The following is a 22380-nucleotide window of genomic DNA, read 5'->3' as shown; positions in this document are numbered from 1 at the left end:
AAAGTGACAAGTAAAGGAGGGAACAGCTGTTTGGCTGCTACAAAATGACATACAAACATGTTTAGAAAGATAAGGAATGTTACACATTTTAATATGTATGTTGATTTTCCCTAGCCATGTAGGGAAAATCAGGATGTCTGTTCTTGACTTTCTGATTTATTTATTTATGTAACAAACTTACAAAGCTGCCTATCTCACTGAAAGTAAGATTGGGCGGCATACAACTAACCCAACCACAAAAAAACATTTCAAAAATAAAACAAAAGCAAGAGCGCAGGATAAAAACATCCCATTAGACATAATATACAACCAAGGGGATCTTCAAATGTGCTGGAAAAAAACAAACATCTACAGGTCCTTCTGAAAGGCTAACAATGATGGGACTAACCTTACCTTAAGGGGGATGATGTTCCACAGGTTGGGAACCACAATAGAAAGGGCATGTTGCTTGGGTCCTGCCAAATGGACCTCTTTAGTAGACAGGATCTGGAGCACACCCTTCCAGCTGGACCTGGTAGGACAGGGAGATGTGGTTAGGAAGAGGAAGAGCCTCAAATAGCCTGGTTCCATCTCACAGCAGAAGTTCCCCTTTTTATTTTTTATTTCATTTCATTTTGGAGAATCTTGCATGCATTTTCTTGTCTGTTTCTGTAAGCTGTCTTCACAATAAAATCAGCAAATATTAAGTTTTAACAAATTTTATCTAACAATAAACCTGCAATTATGGTAATTATAGGCCCTCCAATTGAGGCAATCCCCCACTGTTATTTGCAGCATTTACTTAGTTTTTTTATTATTTTGGCACATTAAGGCTGGGCTTCAGTTCTGGATATTATTCCTAAGAATATGGCCCTTAAACATACATGTATCACAGAGTGTTAAAAATTGCATTTTTTCCCTTTTAATTCAACAACATCCTAATATAGTGGTGGCGAACCTATGGCACGGGTGCCAGAGGTGGCACTCAGAGCCCTCTCTGTGGGCACACGTGCCGTTGCCCCAGTCCTAGGCCTTCAGCTGGGTTTTATAAAACGTTTTCGCTTTAGGCCTCCGCTGCCATGTGCAAAAAAAAAAAAAGGTTCAATCAGTCAATTTCAACTTCTCGCGGGAAAAAAAAGATCTTGCAAAGTTGGAATTGATTGATTGAACTTTTTAGTCCCACCCAGTCTGCCGTTACCACCGCGGCCACGCCCACCCAATGGGCCACGCCCACCCGGCACTCGACGATGCATAAGTGGGTTTTGGGTTGCAGTTTGGGCACTCAGTCTCTAAAAGGTTCGCCATCACTGTCCCAATAGATGCTACCATCACACATGGCATAAATTATCCCTCCTTATGAGATTCTGAATAATGCTGAAAGGTGGTAGGGTAAGTTCACATTCTCCCCTGGTTAAAGTCTAGAACCTAAGGATTTATTTAACTCTTAATTGTTTTTAGGCGTCAAGCCAGAAGTGAAAAATGAAGAGGAAGAAAAACGTCGAATTGAGGCAAGAAGAGAGAAGCAAAGGCGTCGGAGAGAGAAAAATAGTGAAAAGTATGGTGATGGTTACAGGTTTGTGGTGGAAATGTCAGCTTGTCCCACCCATAGTTCAAGGGCATGTATAATAACAATAATATTTACCCTAAACAGCCTTGGCTCTGTTTGTTTCATGGTGTTGTGTATTCAAATCTCAGTGCTTGTCCTATCACGTCTGCATATATCTGGGGTTTTCCGGGGATGCGGGGGGCGCGGAAGGGTGATTTATGGGCATAGTAAGCCATTATATCCAGGAAATATTTTGAAATGTCCAAGAAATATTTGACAAGAGTAGAATGCCAGTAAGCCATCTTGAGGAGTCACCTTGATCATTATTTAGATTCAGTAATGAAAAGGAGTGGTTTTGTCAAAGGTAGTTTTTTTTCTGGTGCTACCAAATCTGATCTGTAAAAATCCAGATAGCAGAGACAAGAAAATTCTAACCTTCTGGTGCCATCTGGTGATTGTCTGGTGTCTTACAGTTCAGACTAAGTAACCCTGTTTTTTTGTTTTTGTTTTTGTTTTTAAAAAAACCCATTACACAGTTGTATTTTGTTTTATAAGCTAGTATGGTAGCTAAAGATTTGAGCCAGAAAATTTTAGATTCAAATTTCACTTTGTCAATAAACCCGTGGCCTTCAAAACACTAACTCACAATCTCACTTGTGATGGCTACATTTGTCATATAGCTGAAACATGTTTTAAGTACAGGGAGACGTTTTCATTAGTGTTTAAATGTTTGATAAGATAATTTCATTAATCAGAATATCCAGTTCTCTTGATTCCATTAAACTTTGATGAGTTAGCTATTGTACATGTTGCGCTGACAATGTGCCTGTGTCTTTTGCTAGAATGGCATTCACCTGCTCCTTCTGTAAATTTCGAACATTTGAAGAGAAAGACATTGAAGCTCATCTTGAAAGCGTTGTTCACCAGGACACTTTGGATCACATTCAGAAACAGACCAAATTTGACAAAGTTGTGATGGAGTTTCTGCATGTGAGTAACTTTCAATTCTGTAAATCCAGGGAACTATAATTATCAGCTTAATCTTCTGGCTTAAAAAAACATCATCATAAACAATAAAGGCTGGTGTAAAGCCAGGCATAGCTATTACCTGTTTAAGAAATATCTATATCTTTTAACTTAAGAGGTTCATTGTGTGCATGTTGAAATTGTTTGATCTTCTAACATTGTCATCCTAAGACATTTTCCTGAAATGGAGCTCAGATGATAAATTCTCTCTTCTGCCCTACCACACCCCTCACCATTGCTTAATCCCACCCTTGGTTGGCTGTTTAGGCACATATTTTTGCCTTTATCTTCCTCATAGTGCCATTTGATCGTAGTCTGCCATGTGATAGGATTGTTGGGTCTATACACTACCACAAAGCCAAGAGCCTTTTGTTAACTGCGATTTGTAGAAGTGCCTTATTCTGGCTGTGAAAGTTTTGAGGGTTTTTTTCCACATTCTATTGTGGAAACAATTTATGCCATACTTGTCAAGGTGGGAGAGGAAGGGAAGAGAACAGGACTCCACTATTGCAGAAAGTAATATTCTTCTGTCCCTAATTTCATAGTTATTTGAATCACGACTGACGAATCTAGAATTTCACAATGTAGGAGATGAATAGGGAATCAGTGAAAATAATTTTTGATTCCTCCAAATATATATATTAATTTCTGTTTTAGGAGTGCATGGTGAATAAATTTAAGAAGACTGCTATGCGTAAACAGCAGACTACAAGCCAAATGGAAGCTGCTCAGATTACTGAAAAAGATGTAATGGAAGGCAAGTAGCCTATGAAAATAGGTGTTCTGTTTCAACACTGCTGTTCTATCCTATAGACCAGGGGCCAGCCAAGCTGGCTCAGGAATTCTGGGAGTTGAAGTCCACGAGTCATAAAAGAGCCAAGGTTGCCTACCCCTGCTATAGACTCAGTATGTTTTGAATATCTGTCTCTAGAGTCTATTACCAGTAAGTGGATAGATCACAATAAGGCTCTTGTTCTCACACAGATGGTTAACAACCCCTCATTCAACGGCTGCTCAAAGGTTACACGGGAGCTGAGCAAGTGGGACATATGACAGGCTTTCAAAGTTTCAACTGTCCCAGCACCCATGCAGTCACTTGATCACAAACTGGGTACTTGGCAACTGATTCACACAAAAGTTGCAGCTTCCTACAGTCATACGATCATCATTTGTGGTTTTCCCTGTTGACTTCCCCAAGCAAAGTCAACAGGGAAGCTAGCAAGTTACTTCCACCCTTGCTGCTTTTTTTTTGTCCCCAAGGAGCCTGACGGTGGAGTATGAGATTATGGAGATCTGATGCTCCATAGTGCCCCCTCCCCCCGCAGCATCCACTTCTGGCCATACTTGCACCACAGCAACCACTTACTGACCTGCTGGCCTTCTGGCGAACCACATAGGACTTGCAACTTTCTGTAGGCTTCTCCATTGCCTTTGCTTGCTGGAAGCAAGCAGGAAGACATGAACAGATGCTTGCTTAATGTCCTAAAATCCTCGCTTATTGATGGTAACCAAGAGTGCCAGGATTGCGGTTGCTAAGTGTGTAGTCATGTTACACACTTTACATCTGCATTGCTTAGCAATGGAAATTCTGGTCCCAATTACAGTTAAATGAGGAGTTACTTACATGTACTTGTAATTTCTTCCTCTATTCCCCCCTTTTTTTATATTATGCAGTAATCGAATACTTGGAAAAGTATGGCTGTCTCCCTTTTAACTTAAAGCCATATTGCTTCTCTTTTATATATTGGAATCCTTCCTTCCTTTTTGACTAAATCTCAGATGTCTGTTCTAGGTGTTACGGCTGATGATCATATGATGAAAGTTGAGACTGTCCTGTGCTCTGCATGCAGCGTCTATGTTCCCGCACTCCACAGTTCTGTTCAGCAGCATTTAAAGTCTCCAGAGCATGGAAAAGGAAAACAGGTAAAATGCATCTACTCAGTTCAATTTTAGAAGAGTGGCAGGTGATAGGTGTCTAGAGATACGTAGTTAGGCCATTTGTCAGTTCTTTACGAAGACCCTGAATGACTATGTAAGATGTTAGCATAATTCATCAAAGAAAAAAATAAATGATACAGGTTACTATATTACTCTCCCTTGATTACATGGCTAATCTTATTTTATGTTGCTCTGTTCTTCAAATATATGAGAACTGGTAAAAAGTAACATTTGTACAAAGATGCTTAAGTTTTTCTTTTCTTTCAAGGAGGAAAGAAAGGATTGTTGCAGAGTTTTCTCCCTCCATAAAATAAGAAAAAAAATAAGTAATTTTAACTCCACTCTTAACTAGTTTTTCACTTTTATTGAGATTTACTTTGACCAAACATTTGTATGAATTCTTTTATATGCTTCAAAAAGTATAATATGGGGAGGATGCAGTAGCCCAATGCATTTATCGGTGTCAAAAATGATCCTTTTTTTGGATTCTGTAGGGAGTGATTTTCTTAACATATTTTTTTAAAGAAGGAATGCAATCTTTATATTGTTTTTATAGGATGGGCTATAGATGAGTCGGTCAAAAAGAAGTGGCAGGAAAGCAGGTGCACATGCTTTCTCATACATACATACATACAGCCTCCGTTAGTTATCTTAGGAATGCTAACCACACATCATCTTGTAAACAGTCAAAGGGAAGGAAGCTGTGAATTCTAGTCCCACCTTAGGCATGAGAGCCAAATGGGTGACCTTGGGCCAGTCCCTCTCTCTTACCCCAACTGACCTCACGTGGTGGTTATGAGGGAAATAGGAGGAGGAAGGACTATTCAGTATGTTTACTGCCTTGAGTTATTTCTAAAAAATAATAAAGGTGGGATATAAATAAATACAGCACTAGATGATTTATCAAGTTCATATTTTGTGTGCCACCATGTCTTCAGAAATGTTCTAGGTTTTTGTGTTTTTTCAGGCTGCAGAAGCTTAGTTAAAACAAAAACAGAACCCCAGAATCCCTGGTTGAGAGGCAAAACTGTATTGAGAGAAAAGTAATTTTATGTTTCAGTGAATGTTATTTCACCCAAATCTGTCACAGAATTACATCAGGTTCTCAACAGAACTCAGTTACGATTATGAACCCAATTTGAAAATTTTGCAGATGGATGGAAACTTAGCTTGAAGAGCAGGAAAACACTTTCAAACACAAAATTGCTTCCATGCTGGGTTGATAATGTGTTAAATAAAATATGCATGGAGCATAAATACCATAACAATACTGACAAAATGCGTGACATTTAAAATCCTATTCAGCTGCTGCTGAAAGTAGTGAGGGATTGTGAGCTTATTTCAGATTGGAGCTGCCATTATTCATCATTTACACTACAGCAAAGAATTTATATAGACTAACGACGTGATCCCCATACATATTCTTACTTACAACATTAAATGCAAATAGTGTTACCGAAACAAATTTGGTGAGTCCAGGATGGGGGTAATGCATCCATTCTGTCCCTCCTTGACCTCTCATTAGTCTTTGATACATTGAACATGGTATCCTTTTGGACTGGCATAGAGAGTTGAGCATAGAGGCCACTGTTTTGTAGTAGTTCTCTTTCCTTCAGAGGTTGTTGTAGTTACTGATGGTTGGTGGGGGAAGTGATTTAATCCTAGACCCCTATTTTGCAGGATACCTCAAAACTCTTTCCTTTTTAACTTCTACACAAAATGCTAGACTGGGTAATCTGTTGGCACAGAATGCAGTAACAGTTTGTTGATGATATTTGTATATTTCTGAGCCTGTTCCCTCAAGTGAAATTGTCATGGATTGGTCCTGGTATCTGTAAGCTCTGAGGATCTAGATGGGATACCCAAATGGCTGTGGATTTTGGACTTCCCGGGTCCTGGAGCTGGAAAGATTTCGTCTTTGACTCTGGGCAGGGTTGCACTAGCCTACACTGGTAATGCAGTCTTCCTGTACTGAAATGTGGATTTGCATAATTTCAGTTTGTGTTCCGGTTGCACCTTTTCATGGATTGGTGGTGGTGGGGGGCTTATTTATGGTCAATCACATTTAATCATCTCCTGATTGGATTGTTACAGTTTTTATGTCCTCTGTATGGAACTGCCCCTGAAAACCCGGAAGCTTCAGTTAATCCAAAATGCATTGGCACGGGTAGTGTTCCTTATTCCATTGTGTCCATATAACAAAGTCTCTATAGGTTGCAGGTGTTGGTTATCTGTAAGCATTGGACTGGTTTACATGTGAGGCCAGCTTCTGCCCATACCATACACTCCAATAGGGAGCCCCCACTCAGGTCTTCTTCTTTGAAACAGTGTCATCTTGTGAGACCTCGGAGGGGTGTCTTTCTAGCAGCTGTCCCTGCTCTTTGGGATGATATCCCCTCCCCCCAATATACAGTCGGCCCCAACCTTGTAGTCATTAGGCAGGTGAAAGCAGGCTTTGGTCCCCAGGCATTTGGGTCAGGGTAAGTACAATTCCCAGTTACTGAGTTATATATTTTAGTGCCAATCACCATTCGTTTTGTACTGATTTTGCACACATTGTTTGTGTAGGGCGGCTGGGAATTAGAATTCTTGAATGAGGAGAAACTCTCCACTTTTTTTTTTTTAGAGCACAGGTGCACACACGTCTGTAGTTCTTACGAAATTTGTCATAGCGGCATATGGACAAGATGGGGTGGAAAGGGATGTGGTTAAAAGAGAATGTTTCTATAACAAGTAGAATGCAGTTTTAAAAGAAGTACTCCCGTCGTCTTCAAATTGGTTTCAAGGTCCCAGGGCTTGTCAGAACATATACCTTTAAAGTAAAGCCAAGTTTGGTTCAGATTGGAGTAGACTGCATATGATCTCTTGAGTTGGGGTGTCAGGGTACATATTCTAAAAATATGTGAAAATCAGTTAATGAAACTCTATGCATAAGTATTTAAGTTTCTCTCTCTTTTCCATCAGCCTAAACACTGTAGCTGCTTAACAACATCTAAGGCATTTATGGATGTTGGCAGCCCTGGCCTTTCCGAATGTCCAGTTCTGTAACTAGCCTTTCCCACCTTTCAACACTGTGGAGATTCCATAGAATTAGTTTGATAAAGAGTTGTGGTCCCTGCTTGATGGGATTCAGTATAGATGGTCATGACAGATATTTAGATTTACAAGAATTAGTAAGAATTCAACTTTTTTTTTGAGATTTTTTTTTCTTCAGTGGCAACTTGGTACATTTGACTAATTCAACTTTTGCTTTTTTGAATGGCACTCTGGAATATTTACAGACTTACAAAGAACAAATCAAAAGAGAGAGTGTTCTAACTGCTACCAGTATTTTGAATAACCCCATAGTGAAGGCACGGTATGAACGTTATGTCAAGGTAAGTTTGTAATATGGATTAATTTTTCCAGCAGCAGCGACAGCAATGATTGAAATTGATGTGAAATTAATTACTTTGAATTTAACAAATCCAAAACTACATTTCATGTTGCTGTAAAGCGTAGCTCACATATCAGTGGAAGGAAGAGCTGGGAAATTAAATTAATGTTCCTAGATTAATCCATTATAAATCCATATTTATACATTAAGTTAGCATATATTTTCATGTTAAAATATTTCTGAAGCAAGCATAAGCCTGTCTTTTAGTTTATGGACAAGGTATGTTGCATAATTTTGCAAGGTTTAAAATTGCATGTATCAGTTGCCTGCTCCACGTGTATTTTTTAAAATTTGTTTTAATATCATTTTAATATGATAAAAGGAAAAGAAGCCAAAGACAACCAGAAAAAAACCCAAGAAAGTTATAAGTGACATAATTAAACCTTAACACAAAAATGCTGATCATTCTTTTTATTATACTAGTTGAGAGCTAACTCATAAAAAGTGAGTATATCTGAATGATCGAAAATGAACTTTGCTATCTTTATGGCATCGAAAAATAATTGTTTTTCTGCCTCTCCCAGTATATCCTCTTTAAATACCTCAGATAGTTTTTAACAACTTGACGACAGTAGGTTTATTGGCTAGTTTTGGTTTTACTTATTGTATGCTGCCCAGAGTCACTATTGCAAGATGGGCAGTCATATAAATTATTTAAATAAATGCACATTAAAAAAAAATTACAACTTCCAACACAAAACTTTTACTTGTTACTTTCATATTAGATTATTCTAGAATTTAAGTTTATCATGTCAACATAATGCTTTCATCCCAATATGTCTTGTGACGTTTGACCTAGGAAGTACAATTGTCAAATTTACCCTTCTGAATCACTGATTGCTGCAGTTAAGCTAGACTGTTATAATGTCTGGGTTTTATGTCCATCTAGTTGAACCGTCCAGAAGGACTAGATAAGGAAACATGGTTGTACTGAGTCTACTTTCTGCCCCTGCCTCAGTGTATTGTTGCAACAAGTAATGTACTTAATTTCAGTAATAATGGTTTGAACAAATTGCAAACAACAATGCAAATAGACCATTCATGAGCTGTAGATGAATTATTCTCATTATATGTTCTTGATTGTAAAGTAGTCCAAGTTGAGTGGAATGAAATTGAGAAGATACAGGATACAGAGCATGAAATGTAATTGTGGTTTTACGTTATTTGCATTTTGATTTTAAATACTGTTAGCCACCAGGTGAAATAGGTGGCCATAATATAAATTGTGTAAGTAAATACTGAAGCTTGTTTTCACCATGAATTGGAAACTGGGAGTCCAATTTTAGATTTATTTATTTTTTATTCCTGTCAGTGCACATTTCGGTGAGCGGAGTTTGTTTCTGATTAGCTTTAATTACTGATTTTTTTAGGGTGAAAATCCATTCGAAGTCATTGATCAGAGTGCAGAGCAGCAAGGAGAGGAAGAAGAAGACAAGGCAAATGAACCCGCAGAGGAGGAGGAGGAAGATGAGGAGGGAGAAGGGGGGGAAGAAGACGATGAAGAAGTGGAAGCAGAAGAACAGACTGACTTCACTCTTGACCAAACAGAGGACAGTTAAATGCAAAACATTTCGCACAAGCCGAGGAAAGTCCTACTTTTACTTTTCTGTTCATGCGGCTAAATGTAAAATTTCTTAACAATTAAAGCAAGACTGTTGTTATCCTCGGCCCTCTGCATGTACTTCGTTTGAAGAAGTCGTTCTGTAATCTACTTCCACTTTGGCTTAAAAATGGAAGTAAACCCATTTTTAGTAGAACCTTTCTAAGTGATCTTGCTGTTAGAACTTACTATATATTGTCTATCTTGTGAAGATTGGGGTTTTTGTTTGTTTCTTGACATTGATTTGTATACAAATAAAAAGTAGAAAGTTTAAATCATTTCATCACAAAGCGTTTTAACTAAATATAGCGTAAATAGTTCTAGAAGCCTAAATATAGAATTATGTTGTGAGTGTGCCTGTCTCCTGGACTGCATCCACTCATTGTAAAGTACATATTATGACTTGTAGTTTTTTTGTGTGTGTGTGGTGAAATGTACTCGTTTGTACCAATAAAACATTTTAGAAACCACGATGTCCGGTTTTAATTGTAGACCCAGCAAAATTTGCCTATTAAATAATATAGGCAATAATATTCTCTATTTTTTAAGAGACAATAATTTGTCTATTAAATAATATGGCCTTTTTCATTTTTGATATATAAATGTTTGCTCTGAAAAACAGTACGCTAGTTTTCTAATGTAATCTAAAATGTAAATTGTCATTTATAACTAATTAATAGTGTCTTTACCCATATCTTCAAAACTTTGATCAGTATTCATATAATCTGTTTATACTGAGCATCTTGAGGTAAATCTGTCGTTATGAAACTGTGGTCAGTTGTCCTTGATTATGTTTCTAGATTTTCTTGGCAACTGTTAAATTCCAAAAGTGCTGTTATTTTCTGTTGTCTGTAAAAAAAAATAGAAGTGCCGAGTACAAAAATTAATGCTTTTTAGTTGTATGAATGTAAGAGTGAATGCATACTTGACCCCTTTTTAATATAAATAAAAGCCACTTGACCTCTGTTGGGGCTGAAAAATAGTTCTGTGTGCAGCTCCCACTATTTATGATTTTATCTTAAACTTCGCATATTTTACCATTGAAAAATGGTCTAAAGAAGTTCTTTTATTCTGTTTTATTTCTGTTTTAAAAAATGTCATTTTATTTGTTGAAATTTCCATGAATGATTTGCTTTCATCTGTTGCACCCACACATATTACAAAGTTCTAAATTTAATTTTTCAGTAGAAACAAGTCTTGAAGTTTATTCTTGGAAGAGTGCAAGAGCAAAATTAGCTTGTTTTCTTAAAATTGAATAGAAGGGCTTAGCCATGATAACTTAATGTAGTAAAATATTACACCAGAAATGGTATAGATGCAACCATGAGCTCTAGAATAAAGAAAACAATGCAACTGAAAGTTCAAATCTGACCCTGATAAAATATAATTTTTGTTGTTCTTTCAAGTAATCATAGATCTTTCCTTTTGCATTTTAATTCTCTTTCCTTTTCTAAAAGATGCATGTGGCCCTGTGCACACATGCACACACACACATATTGGCTTGAATAAAAGGAACCTATTCAAATAAAACCTTGGGAGATTTACAAAGTTCCAGAGGGCCCTAGAAATAGGAATTATGTACAATATTAATACTGTACATTCCAGCTAAAATGGAGAAACTCTCAAAACTGCATTAAAAAGTTGCCAGATATATGGCTTATTATTCCTTGAGTCTAGAATTTTGCATGCTTTGATATAGTCTAGTTCTAAGCTTTATAAGATAACCTTATAATACTTTGCGTATGTTAGATAATAGCTTTCTTGAATTTATTGTTGGTTATGTAATTTATGCTACACTATAGAAGAAAGAATAACAATGAAAGAAAAGTGAGTTCCTTTGGGTGAGGTGTACAAGGAAGACAAACATTGCTTGTTCTTTAAAGTGGAACCTAACTTTGAAGGAAGGCCTGGTTATGGAGTATACACTGCTTGAGAAAACTGAGTTGGAACATGAGTTGCTGATGGGGCGCCATCATTTGTCTTCATTCTGTTCTCCAAATACTGGCTGCACTTAGAAATGATCATGGGAAAAAGAAAAAATGCCTGAAATACAATTTTTTTATGTGTATGGCATGCTCTTTTTTAAATGAAAGAATTTTGTTTAATGTCATCTATAATGAATAGAATCTAACTTTTCTGACCTTAAATTTATCTTAATTATGAATTGTTTGTGTTATGTGAATGAAAAAAATCATCAAGGGATCTTAAGTTTTTTTGTACCATAGTACCCAATGGGTTATTTAAATCACAGATACTGATTGCATCACAAAGGAAACTACTGTTAAGCGACAAAAGAACCTTTGGAACAGCTGCGTTGATCATTGTTAATTATCTGCGAAAGATACTTTGCACAAACAAATGAATTCTAGTTTCCCCTTTTTAAGCACGATAGTTTTATTGAAGTTAACCTACATTTTTTGAGTCAAGAGGCCATAAATTACATTGTTTTCAGTGTAAAACAAAATGTAAGAATTTAGTGACTGAGGAATTCTGGGAGTTGAAGTCCACAAGTCATAAAAGGGCCAGGTTTGAAGACTGTTGCTTTAGAGATTTATTTGCTAAATGTTCTATTGCTTCTTAAATGCTCTCTTGACATAGAATGATGCACTTCCTCCTTTGGCATGACGCCCTGTGGCTTTCAAAGTTGTATAACTTGTGTAGCCCCCAGTTTAATGCTGGTGAAATACTTGCAAATCTCCTAGTGTTTTCATGCAGTAGCTGGGAATGATAAGTAACCCCCCAGACAGCCTCATTGAGGTATACAGAATGCCCAGTCATGAGCTTCAGTGTCACTTTGAATGAGGAAGCTCAAGAAACTTTGTAATCCCCAAGAAGTAATTATCTAATTATTTGTATTCTCCAGGAAATCTTACACCAGCCAGATATTAATTTGGAAGAATGTCATTATAGTGTATTATATAGAGAACTACTGTATAGGATGCTATAATGATACCTTCAGCTTCCTTTCGTTTTCTGTCTCCCAGGTGTTCCTATGGTTTTTCTCCATGCGCAGGGCTGGCTTTTGTCATCTGGACAGCAGATTGCAATCATTGCTTCAGGGATCACACGCTTACTTCCTTCTGAAAGTCTTGGAATAGAGATGTTGTGGAAATGGGACTAACCTGTGTCTTATGTATTTGGAGTTACAGGTTCAACCAACTGTTTATAGTTAAAATGCTAATGGTTTTTACACCTTGCTTGTCCCTCTCTAATTTATCCAGACCACATACACTATTTGTTATAATTAATGCTCTTAAAAAAAATCAGTAAACAAATTTTGTTTTACAATTGCATTTTTCTGTTGCTTTTTTCAGCAGCTTGTTAAACAGAGTACCTGCTAAATTAATATTTGCCAAGCACAATGATTACACACATGCCCAAAAGATGTATAGAGAAGTCCCCAACCTTTTGGGCACCAAGGACTGGTTCCATGGAGAGAGGTTTTCCGCGGACCGGAGGGTGCGTGGTTTTGCTGCCTGCATCTCGTGGATGGGGCTTTGCTTCTTTGTGTGGACCGGTTGCTGGCATGCCACGATCCGGTAAAGTTCCACAGATTGGGGATTGGGGACCCCTGGCATAGAGCGTAATTGTCCAAATTAAGTAATCCTACTTGAGTATAGGACTTAATTTTCAGTAGTGCTAACTTACTGGCTGCTGCAAGTTCTATTCCTTTTGGTAAATAGTATTCAGAAGGTTATCATGTTTTTGTATCATAAAAATAAAACTTGCATTTTAAAAAAATGAACAAATTCATTACAGGGCAAAGAACCTTGTAACAATTAAATATTCGCAAAAAAGTATGCCATCCATAATGAATATATTGATCTGTTGAAGTATCAAAAGTTTTCCTCCTATAGTAAAGAAATGTACTTTAAACCTAGCATGATGGGAAAATGTGTATTGTGTACTTTATGCATAAGGGTCTTCATTCTAACAGTTCCTGAATTTTAGAGCTTTCTTCTGAAAGCTACCTGAGGCAGTGGTAACCTCTGCATTCTCAGGCCATAAATTCTAAAAGGTACTTGTGTTTGATTTGAAGTTCAAAGTTAGATTCCAAAGCAGCCCTATCTGCAGTGGCGCTTAAAAGTTTGTGAATCCTTTTTGATGTTTCAATATTTCTGTATAAATACAGCCTAAAATATGATCTGTTCCCTGCATGTGTCCTACAACTAGACAAAGACAACCCAATGAAAGAAACAAATGTCTCAAAACATTATACTTATATTTATTGAGGAAAATGATCCAAAGCTACATATTTGTAGGTGGTAAATGTATGTGAACGTTGCTGTCGGTAACTGGTGTGCCTCACTCGGGCAGCAATAACTGCCATTAAATGCTCCCAATCATTGTCAATTGGTCCTGCACATTAGCTTGGAGGAATTTTGGCCTCTTGGGCTTCCTGAAGCATGAACAACTTGCTTTGGGTCCTTCAGCAACGTTTCTATGGGATGAAGGTCAGAACTTTGACTTGAGTTCACAAACTTTTGAGCAACCCTGTACATCTAGATACAACAGTCAATCCCGTGGCTGAAATATGCTCATCGATGGTCAATATTGGGTATATTTGAATATATCAGCCAAAATGTGGATAGATCTAGGGCTATAACTGGGAAATCCAAACACACAGTTGGGATTCCAGGTGCATTCCCAAATGGCCTACTTGATTTTTCCAAGGAGCTTTAGTATTTTTACCCATTTCTATAATGTGTACGTTCAGTTTTGCTTGGCTTAAATTTCAGAGAGATGGGCTGTCTTGGGCCCAGCTGCAGGACTTTCCACAACCCTGGAATTTATCTGAAAGGAAGTACCAGCATCGGAATCCTTATCCTTCATGGTTTCATTTATAGTTTCACGTAAATGTACATGTCACAGTGATGCTCTGGCACTCCATAGTGTACTTTCAGACTAAATACAGATACAATTTAAATAAAAAGCTACATTATGAAGGCTCCACAGTTTTATATTTAACCTGCCAAGTGTGAATACTGGTGATTCAAACATGGCCTTGGACCCATCTTGTTCTTGGTTTTTCCTCCACAATCCATGATCTCGGGTACAATCTATGTTAGGTCCTGCTGCCTCCTGACACTGACCCCTGCCCTGAACATGCTGTAGGTTTTGCTGGTCCTTGGAAGATCAAAGCTTCTCTAGAGGTTGGCCTCTTTCTGTAAGGCCAGTAACTATGCAGTTTTATTAGAACAAATTTTAGAGCTATGTCTCTGCTTGGCTGTCTGGACTACAATTGTTAGGGTTTGTTTGTTTTTTTAAAAATGTGGGCTTTAGATTCTTTTGACTACGCTACTGATCAATAGGAGCTTTGATGGTGCAATGGCATCCTAACCATTTTGTGAATGGCAGATCTTGGCTCCCATGCTGCTATTTTGAACAAATACTCGTGACAAGTTAACAACGTCCCTCAGATTTTTGGAAAGGTTGAGGAACACATTTGTAAAAATGAGATTGTACAGAAGATCCACATTACTGCAAATGGTATATTAGGAAGGGGCTGGGTCACCCCCCCACCCCCCGTATTTTTAACTGAATTGAAATGATTTAGAGCAGGAGACATAGAATGAGGCTTTATTTCTGTTAGTGAAACTGAAAGTTAGAAATGTTACCCATTGGAAGACGGCAATGAAATTGCCCCCACAATTCTGATGCTCAAGATGGAAATACGGCAGCTTCCTATGGCTAAGTGGTTTTTTAGCACAGGAATGTCCACAGAGGTAGAAGGTCAAAAAAGCCAAGAAGGCAGCTCTGACTGCAGGAATAAAGCAGCCCCCCCTATTTTATATACCATACATCTAGAACTGGAGGGTTTTATCCAAGCTTTGATTGTGAAACTTGAGTGGGTTAAGGTATCCCCCAAAAGAATCTTAGAGATGGTTGGGCACACCAAATTCAACCTCTTGCTCTGTGCAAAAATACCGATGAAAGTCTCCCAGATAGATGACTATGGAGAAATGCTTCCACTGAAAGGCAGTCTTTTATTATCTTCCTGGGTAATGAATGGCACTTAAACATTTTTTGAAGAATGCTATTCTTTATCAACCTGCACCCCCACCTTTCCATACAGCATAATATCTTTTCTTGGGATTAAATACATTCAGCTCCTTCACCTTCTCTTTCTATTGTTTAGCTTCTGGTTTCTGCCTCGTTTTCATCAGTCTGGTTAATGAGAGAAAAGTCCCCAACATCAGCAGACCTAGAAAGCAACCAGTGAGATTGCAGAAGGAAAGATGTTAGAACAATTAATCAGTGGAACAACCTGCCTAAGAAGAGACTGGACAGCCATTTGTCTGAAATGGTGTAGGGGTTTCCTGCCTGAGCAGGGGGTTGGACTAAATGACTTCCAAGGTCCCTTCCAACTCTTGTTATTCTGTTATGTGTATGTATGCATGAGAGAATGAGGTGGAGGTACAGAAATTGGAGATATTTTGTAAGCTGTCCAAAGTTTCCTCTAGAGAAGAAGGGCAGCACACAAATCTAATAGTATTTTCTTCTTTCAGATTTAAAGGACTAATTTTCTTACTTTCTCCCCCACCTTGATTTAAAGCAGGGGTGTCAAACTCAATTTCATTGAAGACCGCATCAGCATTATAGTTGCCCTTGGGGGGGCGGGGGGGTGGGGTGGGGGTGGCTTAGTGGGTGGGTGTGGATGGAGTGGGTGTGGCCTACTGGGTGAGCATGGCCAGCTCTACGTTGTTCGCATCAAGGGTGCTTGTGGGGGCCTGGGCAGGAGTGGGACAGATCTGAGGGTCTCTGGCAGATGGGGTTGGGACCAGGGCAAGTGCCAAGGCATGGTCCACTGGAGGGGCCTCACCGTTCCTCTCAGGCCATGTGCGACACCTTGTGGTCTTGGCAGGCAGCGGGGCATTCTCCTCACAGCATCGAGAGGCTGAACCAGGCGGCGCAAATCCAAGGGGGTGCCCAGCTGCACTTACCTCCTCCTCAAGGCTGCTGCTGTTGTGCTTGCTCTCCTTAGCCAGATTGCTCATGATGGGTACAAGGGCAAAGTCAGAGGGAGGCCCATTCCCTCTCCACGGGAAGAGACCCGGCTTTGTATCCAAAGCTTCCTTAGCAATAGGATGGGAGACCCCCAGGATAGGCCAGGAGGAGGGGGCAAGGGGGTGGTAAAAGAGCAGCAGGGCAGGACTAAGGTAGGACTTCCCTCAGACCCTCCTTCTCCTTTCCTTCTTTCCTAAGTACAGAGTGGTGGGAAAATATTTGAGATGAGGGAGGAAGAAAAACAGGCAAGAAACACAGCTGGGGAGGTGTCACCCTTCGTGAGGAATGAAGAAATGCACCGTCGCCTGGAAGCAGTGCATTTCTTCATTCCTCACAAAGGTGACACCTCCCCAGCATGCACCCAAGGGGCGGGGCTGACATGGCAGGGGCTGGTTCCTCGCTGGTTCCAGACGGCCTTGTGGAGCTAAGACTGAATGCGTTTTAGCATAGATGGCCACCACAAAATTGTACATTGGCTCCCGTCCGGCCTGGGCCAGGGCCAAGGCAGCGGGGGCCGTTCCCTCACTGTTTCCAGGATGGCTTCGCGGGCCACATGAAACCACTTTGCGGGCCGCATCTGGCCCCCGGGCCTTGTGTTTGACATGTGTGATATAAAGGATCTGCTTGGATAAAATCCACTTCCCTGTTTCTTATATTGATAGGCAGAGGGCAGCAAAGCTCCATTTGAAAAAAGTCCTCTAGCTAACTAGGAATTTATTTTGAACTACACAAAGCTGCTTCACATTTGCAGGTGACTTGCTCTTTTATTTATCCATTGAAAATTTTTAAGTCTGGATAACGCTTTGTAAAATAAATTAAAGAAACAAAATTTGAATACAGAGGCCAAGCAGAAGGGGATACAACTTCTCCTTTTCTGAAAACCAGCTTATGCATTAACTGTTAAAATAATGATGCTGGGAAAGGGGTATTTTGCAAGAATAAAAACAGGATACTACATTTTACTAGTAAAATGTAAAGGTCATGCTAACTGCTGTGGAGAGAAAATTGGGCAGGGGGCCACACTGGAAAGCACAGCAACTAAACATTCTACGCTTGTTTTAATATGGACTTAAAAGCTATCATATACCAAATTCTAATTTTCATTTAGTTGAATGGACATTATAGTATAAATTCTTCTTGGTGGTAAACTGCACAAAATAAGTGTAGACTCTTGCATTCTTTAAAATGAGTAGTCAAAGTCTTGCATCTAGCTTAGAACTGATTTTTTTAAATTTTAAATTAGAATATATGTTTATTTTCTAGTAACGTGAAATGACTCATATTATTTGGTGGTCGAATTCCATTCCCCTTTCCTTACCTTATGTATTTATAAATAGTTCAGTTTATTCAATCAGAAGTAAATAAACATGGAATACTACAGAGAACACAAACACCAAATCACTTGAAATCTGGTAGCCTTCTTGACAGTACAGGTGATATGGATTCAACCCTAGTATTGGAACACAAGAAGTCCTTGATCTAACAACCACTCATTTAGTGAGAGTTGAAAGTTACAACAGCACTTTAAAAAATGACTTATGATTGGTCCTCACACTTACAATCATCACATCATCCCCATAGTCCCCTGATTCAAATTTGGGCTATTGGTAACTGACATCTATTTTCAACAGTTGCAGCATCCTGGGTTCATGTGATCACTATCTGTAACCTTTCCAGCTAGCTTCCAACAAGCAAAGTTAATGGGAGAAGCTGCTTAATAACTACCGTACATGTTTCATTTAACAACTGTAGCTACTATGTTTCCCCAAAAATAAGACCGAGTCTTATTTTTATTTTTTGCCTCCCAAAGAGGCATTAGGTCTTGTTTTCAGGGTAGGCCTTACCTCACCTCTTGCACCGACAGCCCCACCCAGCCGGTCCACTTCTTCTGGGGCTAAAGTTCTGCAGCTGCATTCGGGCCTGCATTTTGCAGTCAGGCCTTTCCAGAAGGCCTAAGCAGCTGAGTACCGAGCTATGGATTCCCCCGTTATTCTAAACTATCTGAGCTTCTCTGTGTGTGTACCAATTGGAGTGATGGGATTTAGAATTCCCAACCATCTGAAGGATATTGGTCCTGGGGTACCTGCTTTAGAAGCTACACCTAAGATTTTTAACCCATTGAAAGCAACCATCTTCATCTCACCATCTTTATTCATCCAAAGAGCTGCATAATGATTTATTGACAGCATAAAAAGTAAGCAATCCATCAGACATCAAGAAAATGCTAGTTATTTGCTTGCTAAAAACATACCAACTTCCTACATATTCCATGTTGATCTACACAATCCAGTTAATGTGCTTTTTATTGCTCTGAATCTCATTTGGAGGCTCTGATGGACCCAGTGGCATTAATAGAAGGGGACAATTCCCCATGAGTATAGTAGCAATCCAAATCCCATATACAGTATCTTTCTGATTTTCCTTAATTTTTGTACATGATTCTTTTATGCCCAAGACATAGTCAGTGGCCCTTGGATAAATATATGTAGTATTAAAATATATAAAATGGTTTTCATTTGGCAGGAATAAGAGCTGCCCATCTCACTTTTGTCTCTAGGTTTTTAGGAGTCTTTTGTATGTCTCAACGGGCAACTCCAATAAATATTGTCTAAGGAATGCACTGAACTTTCCCCAAAGACCTTTCCTATCAGTGAATGCCTGTATACTGTAGATTACTATACAGGTTGAAATTGTTGTGGGCTAAATAAGTGTAAGCATTACTGGTATATTTTAATATTCACGAAAAGAAATAATACACATTTTTTGTTTATCTTTTTTTCCATATATGCTTAAAAACCAGTTAACAGTGAGATGGGCGACATATAAATTTAATAATAAATAAAAAAATAAGGACATAGTAGGTTCACTAATATGTGTAAATGAATATTTAAATATACATATACTGATTTAATTCAGGACACGCACATTTTATATGCACAGTTGTTTTTTAAGTATCTTTGATGATATGGAGCTTAGCCCTACCGCTATTTTCTTAAAAAATGAAACAGGTTCAGTGAATTGCTGTATACATGTGCACACGACTGTATTCTTAATTTTCTATTTTCAGTTTTAATGCCACGGGTGCCAGAAGAATAGGAGAAACAAAAGGACAATGGTAACACTGGATTTAGTTGCAATCTTTGTGGCTATCAATATTTAATATCCAGATCAAGGGTGTTTTCCGTTTCTGAATTCAAACATCCCATGTTTTTAATGTTCTATTTCAAAAGCTATATGAATTCCAGAAGGTCCGATATATTTTACTGACCTACGTAGTTTTTTGGATCATGCTAGATAATGCCCGAATATAAGCGGCAGCGAGGCAATGATACAGTTGCAATAATAGAAGGTTAAAAGAGTAGCAGCAATAATACTTAAAAGACTTAAAAATTTTCACTAGCTAGCCCGTAGTGCTACCAGTGAATAAAAGATTGACATTTGGTCATTATTTCTTATCAAGGGTGTTTTACTTGTAATGCTATTTGACAGCTATATTCTAGCTCTGACAGCAGTGAACCAGCTTAATTCCCACTGAACTGTTTTAAATACGTGGTATTGCAATCAGTTTAACAACCCCTGGAGGCAATGAAATCTCTCCTTTGAACACACTCTAGGGGAAGAAATCTAAGATTTATAAAGGGCAGCAAATATTCAAGAAGGGGCAGAGTTTATGTGTGAGCCTATAATTGATGTTTCCTTTGTTGAAAAAGAAAGCCGAGGTATGCTTTAAAAATTAATCTTTAACTCCTCCAAATCTGCGCTAACAAGATGACCAAGAGAGAGATGCAATACTCACATTTTTTATTTATTTATTTTTTTGTCAGTTTTGGTCTAGGAAGGTAATACAGAACTGAGATAAGAGATGGGGAAACTTCCCACTGCAGCGGGAAGCGATATTCCTCTTGTTATTTGAAGAGCACAGAAAGAAACATCCTCTGCAAATCATCGGGCAGCTCCACCAGGTTGGCCACTGTAGACTAGCCAAGCAGTGAAGTAAAACTGATGTATGTTTTAGGAGCAAAGAAACACAGTCTTTGCTCTGTTGCCATTTTACCTGTGCTGGGTAGGAATGGGCACGTCAAATATTATTTGTAATTTGATTGAGCGTCAAAGCCTATATAGGAGAATTACCTGCCAGAATTGGAATTTCTTGAGGACTTCTGGTGCTACTTCAAACTATGTTTGGGATGGGATTAGAGAAAAGCTCATAATCTCCTGGATAGGAAGCTATGTCCAGCCCTTGTTCTAACACTTTTCTGTTGACTTTGGCTTATGAATTGTCTTCAGAAATAGGAAGGTCACTGTTTAGGAACACAGGAAGTGGCAAAGCATAGAGAGCTTTGCATCCACAAATGTCTTTATGTACCTTATGCCAGAGGTCCCCAACCTTTTGGGCACCAGGGACCAGTTTATGCGGAGAGAGGTTTTTCCACGGACCGGAAGGGGCGTGGTTTTGTGTGCTGCCTGCATCCCGCGGGCGGGGCTTTGCTTGTTTGTGCAGCCCAGTTGCTGGCATGCTGCGGCCCACTACCGGTCCACGGACCGGGGGTTGGGGACCCCTGCTTTATGCGAAGCTCACAAAGAATTCAAACCTTGGGAAACTGCTGCATGCTAATATGGATGATGTTGAACTAGATGGAATAATCCAGACTACCAAAGCCTACCAAAGTTTTATTTGGCTAATGTTTCTTTAATATTTCTCTGATTTTACATCTCTTTATGGGCAACATTTCCCCCTCAATATGACATATATTGTTGTTGATTGCCTTGGCTGCCGTGTACTAAAAGAAAAGGTACAGATGATATGATGAAATAAAGAATTCCTTGCTATTCTACAGGATTTTTCCATTCAGAAGTTAGATTAGGGAATAACACCACAATGATGTTTCTATTGCTGATTACCTTGTGGTTTTCATACTCTCTCTCTCCCTCCCTCCCTCCCTCCCTCCCTCCCTCTCTCTCCTATACAAACACACACACACTGATATATGAACTCACACCTTAAAAAGATCAACATGTTATGTAGATATATTGTAATACAGGAAAACAAAAAAAAACCCCAATGTAAATAATAATGTATATAATAAATGTGAATGAAGTCAGAACGTCAAATATTATAAAGCAGGTTGCAGTATGGTTACTATGTACAGTGCTAAATACCTCCCCCTCTGTGTGTGTGTGGGTGTGTAGGTGGACATTAAGCCATTCAGATGTACTAGTAAGAAGGTTGATCTGGCTATTTTAGCTCCAGCCTACAGCGGAGGATTAGACGCATCTGAGAAATTCAGAAGCAGGACCTGGAACTGTTAGCCCACTTTCTTAGCTGCTTTTCTCCAACTGTGGTTTTTAAGGTCCTAGAACAGGGGTAGACAACCTCGGCTCTTTTATGACTCATGGACTCATTTATGAGCATAGCTGACTCAGGAATTCTGGGAGTTGAAGTCCATGAGTCATAAAAGAGCCGCGGTTGCCTACCTCTGTCCTAGAGCCTATGATAGCCTTCTCCTCCATGAACTTAGTTGCTTTTTTAAAAGATTCAACTAGAACCCTAACTCTAACCCTGAATGATTAGTGCAGATGCAGCCAGCTTTTTATTGCCTTTCCCCACTTTGTAGTTGTATTTCTTCATGTGCTGAGGTAGCTACAATTCTACTATCATTTCTGACTTCATAATAAGTCTATAAAGGACATAGTTCTTGATAGATGTTGTTTTGGAATTGGAATGATCCGAGAAAACTTGTAATGCAAGCACAAATTTGGTGATAGACAATACAGTACTAAATTTTCTACTGAATGTTGAGAAGTGAAGCATGGAGTTCACCTAAGGAGCTCCATCCTGAAAGTACT

At 38.8% G+C, this 22380-nt stretch overlaps 1 protein-coding gene across 1 annotated transcript in view; it reads left to right on the top strand.

Moving 5' to 3' along the window:
• ZNF326 (zinc finger protein 326) overlaps positions 1–9995 on the top strand; it is a 36709-nt gene extending 26714 nt beyond the window's left edge. The window contains exons 5-10 of the mRNA XM_029285823.1: positions 1438–1552; positions 2368–2515; positions 3209–3308; positions 4344–4474; positions 7771–7866; positions 9296–9995. Coding sequence (XP_029141656.1) covers positions 1438–1552; positions 2368–2515; positions 3209–3308; positions 4344–4474; positions 7771–7866; positions 9296–9484 — 779 coding nt within the window. The 3' untranslated portion in view covers positions 9485–9995. The remainder of the gene's footprint in view (positions 1–1437; positions 1553–2367; positions 2516–3208; positions 3309–4343; positions 4475–7770; positions 7867–9295) is intronic.
• The last annotated feature ends 12385 nt before the right edge of the window (positions 9996–22380 follow it).

This window comes from Protobothrops mucrosquamatus, unplaced genomic scaffold (genome assembly GCF_001527695.2).
Source record: "Protobothrops mucrosquamatus isolate PMUCROS unplaced genomic scaffold, P.Mucros_1.0 scaffold2298, whole genome shotgun sequence".
Classification (NCBI taxonomy): Eukaryota; Metazoa; Chordata; class Lepidosauria; order Squamata; family Viperidae; genus Protobothrops; species Protobothrops mucrosquamatus.
This window is presented reverse-complemented; position numbering and strand designations above follow the sequence as displayed.